A 15928-nucleotide genomic window follows, 5' to 3' on the forward strand; every position below is an offset into this window, starting at 1 on the left:
AGCCGTTTGGGAAGTGAAGCAGTTAAAAACTAGTTCTGGTTATTTACTGTTTGTTATTTTTTCATTATGTCATTCATTTCATAAAATCAAGGTTCCAAACTAAACACTAATATTTAGTTTCTTAAATAACTATTTAGCATCAAGCTAAATAGTTATTTAACAAACTCTAACAAATGTTAAGTTTAAAAACTAAATTTTCAGTTAAAATAATAGACATTTAGTTTAGAAGTTTGACTTTTATAAATGGATGAATGACATAATGAAAAAAATGTGGGAAAAAATAACCCCCTAATGTTTCTCTTAAAAGACGCTAAATGAGCATAAATATTAAATTTTTCTCAGAGCGAGATAGAAGCCAGGAAACTGGAGGTGGTGCAGATGGAGAAACAGCTGCTTCCTCCATCCTCCTCTAACTTATTATCAATTAAAGCTTAAAATATTTCCTTTTACTTCCTGAAATAAGCGGCAGTTTTTCCACCTGTTTGATCAGTTGTTCTAAAAAATAATGAACTAAATTTATTATTTCGAGGATCAAATAACTCTTCACAGATCTCAGCATTTTCTTTATATTAAAGGTCCAATGGTTACGTCATCTCAGCCTTTGGGACTCTCCACTGCCACCCAGTGGCCATCAGTTAAAGTGCGCTCAGCATCAGCAGCACTGAGAGAAAAAACCAGCATCTCCATAAAGTCAGTAAATCATCAGTTTTATTTCACTGCTTAGTTAGACTTGTGCTGTACAAGGGTCGTAACAAAACGCTGAACGATGAGCAAAGGAGCGCAGACAGTGATAGAAAGGATCCGCCTTAGAAAATGACCGGGGTGATGCTCCGTACAAAGGTTAGTCGGTTGCAGCTACAAAATGACATGAGAGCTCATCTTATGTAAACAGACGTGTGAATTCATTGGAAGCTCATCAGAAGCAAAATCCCCAAAGCGGAGAAACTCCACGGCTGAGATTAAACAGGAACAAAGAGGCTAAATTTGGTTCAAATTATTACAATCATCCTAAAAAACACGTCGTTTTCCACAATAAGAACCTTAAACTGAGCGTTGAGGGTTTCTGAGGTGAGGTTCTGTAAAAAGAGAAAAAACATCTGAGCTCCTCTGCAGAGAAGGTCGAAGGAAACCTCCTCATGATGACCTCCTGGTGCTGCTCCTCTAAACTGCAGGAGGCTCATGTTCCCATCCTTCAGCTCTGCTCAGGTGGGAACTTCTGGGACCAACCAGGTGCGTTTAAAGAATCGTGTTATTTCACCGGTTCTCCAGGAAGCTGAACTGAGCCTGCAGAGGGAAGCCGGTTAGTTTATTCTCAGAATCTCTCTGTTCTCAGTAAAGTCCAGATGCTCACTTGGTTCCCAGCTTCAGATGCAGCCTTAATTATTTCATGATAGAAACATAGAAATAGGAAATAGATCATTTTAGATGATCACTAATAAACATTGCAGCCTGATAAACTTTCTAGATCTGATTTCTAGGTAACTAATAACCTTACATCCACACATCAATCAAATAATATTCAGTTTAAACATTAGAGTCAAACATTGTTGAAGTATTTGTTCTGTAGAAAGTAGGGCTGGATAGCGATGCTTTTTAAAAAATAAATATGTGTGACATGAAAATCCAGATGTGAAAGAATGAGAAGGATCAGCCTCATTTCTGAGCCGGCAGGTGGAGCCGATTCCTCTGAGGTTCATGATCCACAGCGAGTTTTAAACGCTGCGGGACTTAAAGCTAAGCTAAGCTAAGCTAAGCTAAGCTAAGCTAAGCTGCTCCAGCCCATAATGGAGCCCATAGTTCTGGATCTGGATCTATTGTCACCAGAAAGACATTCAGTCGTCAGCAGCAGCCAATCGGATGACGATTCCTTAGATTTTATCATCTTCTAAAGCTGAGCTTAAAATTTGAAGGTGTTTCCGTTTCCTGCTGCGGTTCAGGAAGATCAGAGACGCCTCCAGACTCCATTTCCTGTCTGAATAACGAGCAGCTTGACTGCAAACATGCTGATGACCGAAAACGCTGCATGCTGAACCCAAACCATCATGGAGTCCATCTGATTCTCATCTGATTCTTTGCTTCAGCAGAACCTCCCCTCACCAAGCCTGAACTAGTCCTCTAACCGGGTTAACCGGGTTAACCTGGTTAAGCGGGTTAAGCGGTGGTTTGCAGGGCGCTGGATGACGCTCGCCTCTCTGAAGGTTTTTCCAGTTTTAGGAGTTTTGTCAGTAATAAGCTTCCAGAGAATCGGCTGAGATCTTTTTCAGGAATTGGATGATGTAAACATTGTTCAGCCATGGCAGAGGGTGACGTCACATGTTAGAAGCTTTATGGAAATCACACTTTGTAGATCTGCTGCCACATTCAGCACAATGACAGTAAATATAACATTAGAGCAGATAGGCCCTAACTGGAGGGACCAAACAGCAACACAGACTTCACGGAGGAAAACCAGGCTGAAGATCATCATGTTCATGAAGTTTAGTCCATTTTACTAAAGGGGCCTGAAATGTCACAACATAAATCATCATATCGTTAATAATCAAACAGCAATTAGCTCAATTAAGGTCACATTTGAAGCAAACTTAAAGAAAATTGTTGAAATGCCTTTTCAATAAATAAATTCTGCAAATAAGACACATTTATTTAAATAAATAAATACAGGAATAAATAAATATACGACTGTACACCAATGATCCTCTGGAACCAGAAATGAAACCCGGACTGAGTGAAAACATGCAGGGACTGCTCGCCGCCACTCAGCGGGCGGCTGCGTTTGGCACATCCTGCTTTCGCCCCTTTAGGTGGGAGGCAGGTCGGAGCAGAAGGGAGGGAGCGACTCTACGGGAACGCCACTGCCGTCCCGCTCCGCCTGGAAGCAGAACAGCTGAACATCATCATCACAGGAGGCGAGGACCCTCAGTGCTCTGGATTCACTACAAACAATTCAGCTTCCTTCAACAAACTGCAGATCCAGACGTTCAGAACCAACCAGGACCGGTCCGATGCGGAGCAAAGCTGCTCCACAGCTTCACCACAGAGAGGCAGGTAGGGCAGCATCCACCCTCCTGTCTGACTGATGCAGCAGACTGCGTTACTGTGGTTACCAGCAGGTGGAGCTGCAGGACGGTGGTGGATGCATCACTCCATGTCCCGCCTGCCAGACATGATGCTGCTAAGCAGCCTCCAGCAAACACACAAGGTGACCCTTTAAATGGCCATCAGATCAAAGTTCAAACAGAACATCTAACAGAAGTCCTCGCGCCGCTTTCATGAGCCCAAAGAAATGGTCTGTTGACAGGAAACAGAAATCCAGTCAGCGAAGGCATCATGCCTCCATCTACTGATCCTGGATGCTGTTACTGAGAAAAGGACCCAGGCTGAGTTATTTCTATCTTCAATGAGAACAAAGTGGAAGCTGAAGGGATGTTAGAGGCGTCTTTGATGTCTGTGACCCATCAGGCTGTGGGGCAGCGAGAGGGAGAGCACATCTTTTAAACGCTAACAGAAAGGCTGACTTTTGTTTGACCTACGTCTGCATCTGGAAACATCGGATTCATTCAGTTTATCGCTGCTCATGATGATGTAACCGCTGTCTGAGTGGTTTGACGGGTCAATGACATCCTGTCTGACCTTCTGTTCCTTCATCCCTTCAGCCCACCGTCTGCCCTCCGTCTGCCCCCATCTACTCACCGTCTGCCCTCCATGTGCCCCGTCTGCCCCATCTACCCATCGTCTGCCCTCCGTCTGCCCCCTATCTGCCTCCATCTGCCCTCATCTACCCACCGTCTGCCCTCCGTCTGCCCCCATCTACTCACCGTCTGCCCTCCGTCTGCCCCCTATCTGCCTCCATCTGCCCTCATCTACCCACCGTCTGCCCTCCGTCTGCCCCCTATCTGCCTCCATCTGCCCCCATCTACCCACCGTCTGCCCCCATCTACCCCCCGTCTGCCCTCCATCTGCCCCGTCTGCCCCATCTACCCACCGTCTGCCCCCTATCTGCCTCCATCTGCCCTCATCTACCCACCGTCTGCCCTCCGTCTGCCCCCTATCTGCCTCCATCTGCCCCCATCTACCCACCGTCTGCCCTCCGTCTGCCCTCATCTACCCACCGTCTGCCCTCCGTCTGCCCCCATCTACCCACCGTCTGCCCTCCGTCTGCCCCCTATCTGCCTCCATCTGCCCTCATCTACCCACCGTCTGCCCTCCGTCTGCCCCCTATCTGCCTCCATCTGCCCCCATCTACCAACCGTCTGCCCTCCGTCTGCCCTCATCTACCCACCGTCTGCCCCCTATCTGCCTCCATCTGCCCCCATCTACCCACCGTCTGCCCCCATCTACCCCCCGTCTGCCCCCATCTACCCACCGTCTGCCCCCTATCTGCCTCCATCTGCCCCCATCTACCCACCGTCTGCCCCCATCTACCCCCCGTCTGCCCCCATCTACTCACCGTCTGCCCTCCATCTACCCCCCGTCTGCCCTCCTTCTGCCCCCCGTCTGCCCTCCATCTACCCCCCCTCTGCCCTCCTTCTGTCCCCCGTCTGCCCTCCATCTACCCCCCTCTGCCCCCATCTACCCACCGTCTGCCCTCCTTCTGCCCCCCGTCTGCCCTCCATCTACCCCCCGTCTGCCCCCATCTTCCCACCGTCTGCCCTCCATCTACCCACCGTCTGCCCTCCTTCTGCCCCCCGTCTGCCCCCATCTACCCCCCGTCTGCCCCCATCTACTCACCGTCTGCCCTCCATCTACCCCCCGTCTGCCCTCCTTCTGCCCCCCGTCTGCCCTCCATCTACCCCCCCTCTGCCCTCCTTCTGTCCCCCGTCTGCCCTCCATCTACCCCCCCTCTGCCCCCATCTACCCACCGTCTGCCCTCCTTCTACCCACCGTCTGCCCTCCTTCTGCCCCCCGTCTGCCCCCATCTACCCCCGTCTGCCCTCCATCTACCCACCGTCTGCCCTCCTTCTGCCCCCCGTCTGCCCTCCATCTACCCCCCGTCTGCCCCCATCTTCCCACCGTCTGCCCTCCATCTACCCCCCGTCTGCCCTCCTTCTGCCCCCCGTCTGCCCCCATCTTCCCCCCGTCTGCCCCCATCTACTCACCGTCTGCCCTCCTTCTGCCCCCCGTCTGCCCTCCTTCTACCCCCCGTCTGCCCTCCATCTACCCCCCGTCTGCCCTCCTTCTGTCCCCCGTCTGCCCTCCTTCTGCCCCCCGTCTGCCCTCCATCTACCCCCCCTCTGCCCTCCTTCTGTCCCCCGTCTGCCCTCCATCTACCCCCCCTCTGCCCCCATCTACCCACCGTCTGCCCTCCTTCTGCCCCCCGTCTGCCCTCCATCTACCCCCCGTCTGCCCCCATCTTCCCACCGTCTGCCCTCCATCTACCCACCGTCTGCCCTCCTTCTGCCCCCCGTCTGCCCCCATCTACCCCCGTCTGCCCTCCATCTACCCACCGTCTGCCCTCCTTCTGCCCCCCGTCTGCCCCCATCTACCCCACGTCTGCCCTCCATCTACCCACCGTCTGCCCCCCATCTGCCCTCCATCTACCCCACGTCTGCCCCCATCTACCCCCCATCTGCCCCTATCTACCCACTGTCTGCCCCCGTCTGCCCTCCATCTGCCTCACCTGCCCTCCATGTGCCCCATCTACCCTCCATCTACCCCCGTCTGCCCTTAAACAGCCCAAGATCAAACAAAAACAGAGGATCCCACAAATGGCTGTGAAAACCAACGAGTCAAACAAGCGTGCAAATACCCCATAAAAGAAAGCTGATGTAAACAGTTATGTTTCTGATCTTCTTTTTCTTTTAATTTTTTTTGTTTTGTCTGTTGGTTTTTGGGGGATTTCAGTTCAATAAGAAATCGGGGGAAACGCTGATCCTGAAGACGGGAAGCTGCGAGTCTGACGCAGACAGAAGCGGTTCTGTCCGGTTCCTTCAGCCGGAAAGCAAAGTCTTCTAAACGAAACAAAACTAAACCTTCGGTTCCTTCTGAGAACCCGGGGGGCGGGGGTGGACAGCAGGTATATTACAGGATGGAGTGGGGGGTTGTCAGCACTCATGATCTCCAGGAGTTATATTCGCTTCATTTACATATAGAATAGGTTTCAGTTTATGAGCTTATGTGTGAGTTTAAACGGCTAAAAAAACTCTTTATCTTCATCAAACAAAAAGTTTTGAACTTCCTCTTCAGAACTTCTGGCTCTGAACTCCCTTCTCCAACTTTTCTATTAAAAAACTCCCTCCAGGTCGGCAGAGAGGCTCCTCCGGGACTAACAGCCTTCCCTTCATCGTGAAAACTTGCTGTCAGACAAGACGTCTCATCAAGTTCTTCACGCATCTTCTAAAGCAAAGCTCAGACGCCATCCTTGCCTTTATCCGCAGCGGGTCCCTTCCTGTATCTTCCTGCCTCTCCGTTCAGGTGGCTGAGGGGGGCGGTGGGTGAAGTGTGGTGGGGCAGGGGAGGAGGAACAATGCAGGAACAGGTCAGTGTGAAAAGGACGAGGTTGAAGGAGGTGGTCAGTCTGATGAGGGCTGGGCGGTCTTATTCGATGACCATGCAGTGGGGCAGGTGCTGGGCGTAGTACTTGAAGAGCTCGGCGGTGGCTCCAGGACAGTTGGTCAGCTCCAGTTCTTCTAGCTCCTGCAGCTGGATGAGGCCTGACAGGCCGGTCGTGGTCAGCAGGGGGCAGCCTGACGGAACAAGACCACAAACTTTATTCATGAGCACAGCACATCCAAAGGTCATCGGCGGGCAAAACACCATCATTCCAGCTTCTCTCTCGGTATTTCATTCTTTTTTTATTTATTTATTTTTTTTTATTTTTTTTTTAACAGTGTCCAATAAGAATAATTGTCTTGATGCCAAAAGGAGCCCAACAGATTTTACTTTCACAAGTGTAGCGGTATCGCAATTGCCATACTGCTCCACTTGTTTCATGTATATAAATTGCTTTATTATAATTATGCAGGGAGTTTTACAGTTCATATGGACACTGCAATGTAAGTAGAGCAGAAAAACAGAAGAAGAAGAAGGAAAAAGAAAAAGAAAAGAAAACAGGACAAAAGATGAAAGAAAGAGGAGATAGGAAGGAGACAATGACAAAACATTTTCAGTCTGCTTCAACACCTGTAATGAGATGGAAAAAAAAAAAAAAAAAAGAGAACAGCACAACCAAAAGACATGGTACGAGATATACAATAAAGCAAACACCTTGAAACTATCACTAAAGTAATATTATTAAGTCTGACATGTACTCTGTGTTACCTGAAGATATGAATGTGGGGTTTCTGTTTGGAAGTGAATCTCTAAGTACCTGAAGCCTAGCACCTGTAGTTGTTTGTGAGGGTGAACTTGTGCATGTAAAGTTTAACCATAGAAAAAATGCTCAATAGTGGTTGTGGAGAGCCGGAGAGGCGCCCCCCCCCCAGAGCACTGAGTCCAGCGCCGGGAGACCCAAAACCCCAGGCGCCCAAAGGGACCCCAAGAGCAAAGGCACCAAGGCGGGGCCAGCCCAGGAAATCCGACCCCCACCAAGGGAGGAGGAGAGACAGCCACGAAGAAGCCCCCCAGCCACCGCCATGCCGGCGCCCCGGGGAGCCTCGGGGACGAGTCCGCGGGCCCCGCCGGCCGCCGGCCACCCCGAAGTAGGGCCGGGCACCGAACACCAGCCCCCCCCCACGGCGCCGACCGAAGCGCCCCAGCCCCACAGAGCACCGAAACACGCCCCGCCCCCCCGGCACCAAGCCCCGGCGACCGGCCGCAACACCCACCGCGACCGCACCACCCAGGAAAACACTCAGGCGCATCCGCCGTGAACCGGCCGCGAGCGCCGCGGGACCCCTCCAAAACGCCCCCCCGGCCAAAAGCGAAGCCCCACCCCACCGAGACCGATGCCAACAGCGCGCAACGAAACACACCGCGCACAGAATCAGCCCGAGAGCAGAAAAGCCGCCCGGCGCAAAACCGCAAGAGGAGCAGACCGCAGCCGGCGCAACCACCCCCCCCCAGCAGCCCGAGGGGCAGCACAAAGCCAGAGCGGAGCGAACCACGCCACCCCCCCACCGGACGAAGCAAAAGCAGCTCAGCCACGTCCGCCGCCCCCCCCCCGCCGCCCGCACCAGGCCCTGACACACGGCCAGAGCAGCTCCGCCGCCCCGGCCCCCCAACACGCGCCGGCCATAGCCACTCCAGGCCCCCACCCGCCCCGCAGCCCCACCCGCCGCGATCAGCGGGAACAGAGCAGCCCCGCCATGCCTCCAGGAGGGAAAACCCACCCGAATACCCAGCCAGCGCAGCCAGCCCGCCCAGACCGGCCCCCCAACACCACCCCCGCCGGAGCCGGCCGGACCCCCACATACCAGCGGCGCGCCGCCAGCAGGACCCCCACCCAGCAGTCCCGCCCGCCCCCCGAGAAAACAGACATGCCAAACCCCCCCCAAAAAAAAAACATTTAAATAAAAAAAAAAAAAAAACAGCGGACACCAGACACCGACCCGCAACCGCTCCCCCCCACCGAGGAAGAGAAAAAAAAAAAAAAAAAAAATAGGTAAATACATAAATTAATTGATAAATTAATAATTACAATTAAAATAAATAGGCAAGAGGAGAAGTGCGAGCGGAAAAACCGGAGCCCAAAACAGGACCCAAGACCCGCACCCCACCATGCCGTGCAGCCCCCCCCCCCCCCCCCCCCCCCCCCCCCCCGAACCGGTACCACAGAACCGGCATAGGAAAGAAACACCGCCCAGGAACCGGCATCGTAGCGAAGGCACCGGCACCGACCCCGAAAATCCCCGAACAACACCCAGCCCCACCCCGAAGCGGATCCAGTCCCAGGCCCCAGGGATCCGAGGCCCCAAGGGCACCCGATCCCCAGACGGGAGCCCCAGCAAAGCCCCGGCCGGCCGGGGCCAGCGGAGAGGCCGCCAGGAATGAGCCAGCAGCCCCCCGGGCATCCACCCCCAGCTCCACCAGTGCACCGGTGAGCCCCGACGCCAGCCAGCGGAGGGAGAGCAGGACGGGGGGAATGGGCTCCGCACTTAGCGGAGACTTGAGATGTATTTGGAGAGGGTGCGGTTGAGACCCCAACCAGGGAAAAAAAAAAAAAAAAAAAAAAAAAAAAAAAAACACACCATCTCAATCATGCCTTCCCTCCCTAGTGCCCCCACTCGTACCACAAGGAAAAAAAATAAATAAATAAATAAATAAATAAATAAATAAAAATAATAAAAAATAAAAATTGAATAAAATAATAATAATAATAAATAAAGAAAATAACAACGCAGACACACATTCACACAACACTCACATCCAATAATACCAGGACCAAAAACCCGGCGACACCGGTGGTCGGTCCCGGGACTATCGGATAAGCCCATAAGTGAACCTAAAATCCGGGTGTGAGGGGAGGGGAGCGGCGACACCGCCCCACCAACCCATCTCTTTCCTGCTTCAAGCACGGCCCCCCACCCCGCACACGGACCGGACCGCCCGCAGCAAGAGCCCCCCCCGGGACCGGGGCCCACCCATCCCGCGCCGGCCACCCAACCAGAACCGCCCCCCCAAGGAAAAAAAAAAAAAAAAACAAAAAAAAAAAACCTTCAACCAGGCACTTCATGCCCCTCCATCCAACCTTCTTTGGGGAGAGCAGAGGTGACAGCCCCGCCACCAGGCAGGCCACCTAGGCCCCGCAGCCAGCCCCAGCCAAAACCACGGACCAGGTGGCCTGCTCTTCCTCCAGGCCCCAGACTCCAGGCAGCAGCCGGAGAACAGGGGTGTGAGAAGACCCCGATCCTCACTGCGCCCGCTCGAATGTGGTGTTGTTGCGTGTTGCTCTCAGATGCAATTAAAACTGGGAGTACCAAGAGGGGGTGTCCGGCACAGTCCACCCCCCCTCCAGGAGATAGACGGCGCCAGCACACCCCCCCCTTCGACAACCCTCAACCCTCAATGTCTAGATGCGAGAGGGGAAGGAGGAGGCCGACCGTGGTGAGGCCCATAAAATAAGCCCCCCCCCCCGGTGGCCCTGACCCCCACCCCCCGAAAATGCCCTACATAGATGTGTGTTGTGAAAATGATGTAGATGGAAGTGTCTAAAATGCAAAATAAAATTGGTGTGGGGGACGTCATCAGAAGGTGTGGCCCTCCAGTAACGACCCCCTCCCCAAAAACTTACATGTGTGGCAGAGTGATGGAGCAGGCAGAGGGAGGATTTCGGGGATGGGGAGCAAAAGACTGGGGTGCTTGCTGCACTCCCAGGGAGCCAGCTCCCCCGCTGACTCCAATAGGCACCCCCGTTCCCCGAGAGCCCCCCCAGAGAAGGGGGCCCCACCAGTTTCACCACCATAGCCCGGGGGCACGGGACCGGCAGCAGGACCCACCAGCCAGCCGGGCACGGAGCCGACACCACCGACCTCCCCCCGTCCTGTCCATCCAAAAAAAAAAAAAAGAGAAAAAAAAAAATATATGAAAAAATAAAAAAATAAAAATAAATAAGAGAAGAAAAAAAATATATATAAATAAATAAATAAAAAAAAAAATAAAATAAATAAATTAAATAAATAAAAAAAAAAAAAAATATATAAAAGGGAGAAAAAAAAAAAAAAATAAATAAATAAATGAATAAGGGGGGGACAACCCCAGCCGGCCAGCCCACGCGCAACACGCAGAGCCCCCACCCCGGACGAAGCCCCACCAGGGGGCAGCACGGACCAGGACCAAGACAGGGAGCCAGACCCGAAGCCCTTCCAAGATCTTCTTTCCTCTATCACCACCCCCCACCCCCCCTCCGGAGATGTAATCCCTCCCCTACAATAACAATCAAGCTACTCACCACACAAGCGACAGAAGACATCCAGGCCGAGATCATACCTACTCCCCCTCCCTCCCCTTCCCCCACTTACAGAGTGCAAACCCTTGAGGGGGTAAGCACTTGCCATAGGTGTTAATGTCCATGCCCCCCCCAGCCCAGCAGGCCCCGAGGCACCCCGGCACACCAGAGGCCGTGGCAGCAGGGGCAGACAGCCGGGTGCACACCGGCCCAGAACCCAAGCAGCACTCCCCACAGAACCCGAACCCCCGAACCCCCACCGGGGGCCCCCCGCCCAAGGGCAATGCGCCCCAGGGATCCCAGACCCCAGGACCCACCCCAGACCCACCCCGGAGTAGGGCCGGGCAATGCCCAAAAACCCCCGGCGCCGGTGCCAGCGCCCCCACCCCGACCCCGGCCCCCGAACGACTCCCCCCCAACACCGGTCCCACAGCACCAATCCGAAGAAGAAGAAAGCCACACAACACAGCAAAGCGCAAATCCCGAGCCCTACTCCAAGCCCCGATCCCCCCGCCCACACCCCCCCTCCCACACAAAAAAAATAAAAAATAAATAAAAAATTATAATGATCTCCCCCTCACTGGAGAAGAACGGCCGCAAACAAGCCAGTGCCCAACACCCACCGCCACACCACGAGGACCCCTCCACCCAGATGCTCCTCCCCAGAAAAGTCAACATGCCTGCCCTCCCACGAGACAGGCAAGCCCGCTGAACAGGAATCCCCCCGGCAGCGCACCGCCGGCATGCGGGGGCCCGAGCAGCCCCAACAGAAACAACACCGGAAGGCCGACATGGACGAACCGACGGCACCAACCAAGCCCCCAGGCGGACTCCCCCACCCAAAAACACAACGAAACCACCCCGCCCCCACCGACCACAGCAAACACAGCCGCAAGGCAAAGCAAAGGACAGAGCAGCCCCACCCGGCGCACACCAGAGAGCCAGAGCAGCAAGGCCGCCCCAGCCGCCAGAAGCCGGCACAAGCAGCAAAAAAAAAAAGGCAGCAGACGCGACCCCACCACTCCCGCCGCGCCCGGCGCGAAAGCAGCACGACCCACCCCGCTCCGGCCCCGCACTGCCCACAGGCCGCCGAGAGGAGGACGGCCACGCCGGCCACGGCCCGTCCCCCCCCCCCCGCCGCCAGACACCGAGCAACCCTCCACTCCCAAACCGCGCACGATGCACCGCACCACGCGCCACCGGCACCCGCCCCAACAGAGCGAAGCCACACCCCGACCCGGGGGCACTCCAAAGGGACCCCTGACGCCCGCAACCAGCCCACAACAGACACACACGAACCCCGGCCACAGGCGCGACCACCCACGCCCCCCCCCCGGATGATGCAACCACGGCACGCGCCACGGCCAACCACCGAAACCCGGCAGTGGAAGACGAGGCACGCCCCGACGCCCCGCAGAGCAGAAGCACCCCGGCCAGCACCACAAAAGAACCGATGCCCGGCGCCCAGCCCCATCCAGCAGCAGCACAGCCACCAGGCCAGTAGCCCACGTCCGCCACCACGGAACCCCCCAAGAGCACCGCACGCGGCAGCCGCAGGACCCCCCCGCGGCGCCCCAGACCCCGCCCCGACGGGGGCAACAGTCCCCCGGGCCAGACCCGCCAGGCACCCCGCTCCGAGCACCCCCCCGAGTCCCAGGACCCAAGGACCCCCGAACTAGCCCCCGCGCCCCACAAGACGCACCCCATAGCCCCCCACTACACTAAGTGATGGAGCCGATCAAGGGAGCCCAGAGAGATCGGTCTGACGGGGATGCAGATGCTGTCTCAAGATTAATATGATCCAACAACAGATCTCTGTACTGATTGATGTTGAGTTTATCCTTACTTTTCCAATTCATGAGGATAGTTTTCTTTGCGATACATAATGCAGTGAATGCCATGCAAACTGATTTTTTTCCCATAGAGCTTCCCTCAAAGTCACCCAGCAAGCAAACTGAAGGGGAAATTAGGATTTTACAACCCAGGCACAGTGATAGATCCTTACATACCTGTACCCAGAATCTCTGAACCGGCGTGCATAACCATAACGCGTGAAAATAATTATCAAGTCGATTGCCTGTGTACTGTGGACAGATGTTAGATTGCGCAAAACCCATCTTGAATAATCTTTGACCTGTATAGTGCACTCTGTGGAGGATTTTGCATTGTATTAATTGTAAATTGGGGTTTCTGGTCATGTTAAAAGTTCTTAGACATATCTGAGCCCAGATGTTTTGTTCAAAGCTGACTGATAAATCCTCCTCCCATTTAGTAATAGGAAGAGATATTGTATCATCCAGTTTAGTCAGTGTCCTGTATAACTTAGACAGTAGTTTGGGGGGGGTTAACTCTAGAAACTCTGATATTTTAGTTGGAATTATTAAACCTCCATCAATATGCTTAAATTTATTTCTAATTATAGCTTTGATTTGCTCATATTCTAAGAATTTATTTTTGTTAATGCCATATTGCAAGTTTAATCTAGCGAATGTGATAAACTCCGTACCTTCAAACAAATGATCCAGATAGTTAATACCTTTATTCTTCCAGTACGGAAAGTTTATCACATTATTGTTTTGTAAAATGTCAGGGTTATTCCAGATGGGTGTACGACTGCACGGGATAAGTGATGAGTTCGTTATTTTTAGAAATTCCCACCATGCTGTCAGGGAAGAGCTGATGTTAATATTTTTGAAACATGGGTGCCGTTTGATCTTAGAGCTAATAAACGGTAAATCTGAAATGATGATATTACTGCATATATCCTGTTCTGTGTCTATCCAGGGCTCATCTAAGGGATTATGTTTTATCCATTTAGAGATGTATTGTAATCTATTTGCTAAATAGTAGTGTTGGAAGTTAGGTAAATCTAGCCCCCCCCCTGTCTTTAGTTTTCTGTAGTGTTTTTAAGCTGATACGAGGGGGTTTGTCCTTCCAAAGAAATTTAGAGATGGAAGAATCTAGAGATTTAAACCATTCGGTTGATGGTTTATTTGGGATCATTGAAAATAGGTAGTTAATTCTGGGTAAGACCATCATTTTAATTGAGGCTACCCGACCCAAAAGGGAGATCGGAAGCGATTTCCATCTTTCTAGGTCCTCTTCTATTTTCATTAAAAGAGGGGTGTGGTTGAGTTTTGGTAACTCAGCTAGTTTAGATGACACAGTAATTCCCAAATATTTGATATTTCCTGATTGCAATTGTAGACCTGAGGGATTCTGTAGAGAGCAATTAATTGGTAGTATTACAGATTTAGACCAATTTATAGAGTATTCTGAGACTTTTGAGAAAGATTCTGGTAAACTAATCACTTGAGAGAGGCAAGTGTTTGAGTGCTGGAGATAAAGTAATACATCATCTGCGTAAAGACTAATTTTATGCTCCATTTTCATGCCTTTTATACCTTTAATCATATTTGTTTGTCTGATTGTTGCAGCCAGAGGCTCGATAAAAATAGCAAAAAGTGAGGGGGAGAGCGGGCATCCCTGTCTGGTGCCCCTCTGGAGACAAAAGCTGGAAGATGTTTGATTGTTTGTCCTGACACAGGCTGTTGGGAAGCTGTATAATATTTTTAACCAATTTATAAAGGAATTGCCAAAGCCAAATTAATGTAGAGTAGCAAATAAAAATTTCCAGTTTACTCTATCGAATGCTTTTTCTGCATCTAAGGACAATATATAGGATTTAAGATTTTTGCTGTAGGAATAATCTATTAAATTCAGCAGTCTGCGTGTGTTAGCAGCTGACTGCCTTCCTTTAATGAAACCAGTTTGATCTGGGTGGATTATGAGAGGAGTGACTTTATCTAACCGTTTTGCTAAAGCTTTACAGATTATTTTAATATCCACATTAATTAAGGATATGGGACGATAGCTGGTCGGAAACATAGGATCTTTGCCTGGCTTAAGCAGGAGACTAATGGTGGCAGAATTCATATTAACTGGAAATTTGCCATTATCTAGAGTTTCCTGCAGCATTCTGTGGAACGTTGGGGCCAGAATGTTCCAGAACTCTTTATAGAACTCAGTAGGGAACCCGTCTGGACCTGGCGCTTTATTATTTGGCATGTTTTTTAATGCTTCCTGAACTTCAGCTGTAGACAGCGGTGAGTCCAAGGTCGCTCTTTGACTCTCTGATAATTTAGGAAGAGTTATTTTATCCAGAAATCGCTTGATATCATTATCTGATGGATTTAACTGTGATGTGTATAAAGATTTATAGAAATCTGGGAAGGCATTGTTAATATCCTCCGGATCCTGTAATGTATTACCAATTGAATCTGTAACTGCAAATATAGTCGTTTTTTCTTTGTTTATTTTTAGCTGGTTAGCTAAGAAGCTTCCTGACTTATTGCTATGTTCAAAGTTGTCATTTCGAAGTCTTTGAATTAAAAATGTATTTTGTTTTTCAATAAATTCGTTTAGTTCTAGTTTTATTTTACGGATTTCCCCTAACTTTTCCTCATCTAGCGAGCTTTCTAGTAACTTTATTTTTCCCTCTAATTGCTGGATCTTTTTTTGTTCTAACTTTTTTTTATGAGATGAGAATGAAATAATTTTACCTCTCATCACTGCTTTCCCTGCCTCCCAAAGTATAGATGCTGATGTTCCTGGTAAATCATTGCACACCAAGTATGATGCCCACTCTTCCTTGAAAAATTTGAGAAACTCTTCATCTTTAAGCAGTGATGTATTTAATCTCCAGCTCTTGTTTTGTGGGGCTATTTTTTTTATTTATTAGGGTTAAAGTAACAGGAGCATGATCACTGACAGCAATAGGATGGATTACAGCATCTGAGACATCAGACAGCAGTGAGCTGCTGATTAGGAAATAGTCCAGACGAGAGTAGGAATGATGGACATTAGAAAAGAAAGTGTATTCCTTACTGTTAGGATGAAGAGATCGCCATGCATCGCAAAGACCAAAATCACTCATGTATTGTTTGACTACATTTAATGATTGCCAACTGCGCTGGGTCCCTGTTGTACTCAACCTGTCCATTTCTCCATTTAGACCAAAGTTGAGGTCACCCCCAATAATTAGAGAACAATCCCCGTGCTTTGAAAGTGCATGAAAAACTTTGTGGAAGAATGAGGGGTCGTCAA

The 15928-nt window shown here is 51.1% G+C and overlaps 2 protein-coding genes across 2 annotated transcripts in view; one reads left to right on the top strand and one right to left on the bottom strand.

The window, feature by feature from the left end:
- The first annotated feature begins 1139 nt into the window (after positions 1–1139).
- On the top strand, positions 1140–5715 carry LOC119776252 (proline-rich extensin-like protein EPR1). Its single transcript, XM_038274566.1, has 3 exons — positions 1140–1230; positions 2802–3045; positions 3654–5715. Exons 1-3 carry the CDS (start codon positions 1140–1142, stop codon positions 5713–5715), a joined length of 2397 nt encoding a protein of 798 aa, XP_038130494.1.
- An 81-nt stretch (positions 5716–5796) lies between these two features.
- Positions 5797–15928, bottom strand: part of fbxl16 (F-box and leucine-rich repeat protein 16) — a 72084-nt gene continuing 61952 nt past the window's right edge. The window contains exon 7 of the mRNA XM_038274576.1: positions 5797–6683. Coding sequence (XP_038130504.1) covers positions 6535–6683 — 149 coding nt within the window. The 3' untranslated portion in view covers positions 5797–6534. The remainder of the gene's footprint in view (positions 6684–15928) is intronic.

The sequence above is a fragment of the Cyprinodon tularosa genome, unplaced genomic scaffold (genome assembly GCF_016077235.1).
Source record: "Cyprinodon tularosa strain WSP-4 unplaced genomic scaffold, ASM1607723v1 ctg1203, whole genome shotgun sequence".
NCBI lineage: Eukaryota > Metazoa > Chordata > Actinopteri > Cyprinodontiformes > Cyprinodontidae > Cyprinodon > Cyprinodon tularosa.

Bases quoted from the DNA above. Each gene is read 5' to 3' on its own strand.
- LOC119776252 (XM_038274566.1), top strand. From the start codon at position 1,140: ATGACCTCCTGGTGCTGCTCCTCTAAACTGCAGGAGGCTCATGTTCCC. The intron at 1,231-2,801 runs GTGCGTTTAAAG...TCGCCCCTTTAG, and splicing joins GAACTTCTGGGACCAACCAG to GTGGGAGGCAGGTCGGAGCA. The intron at 3,046-3,653 runs GTAGGGCAGCAT...TCATCCCTTCAG, and splicing joins GCTTCACCACAGAGAGGCAG to CCCACCGTCTGCCCTCCGTC.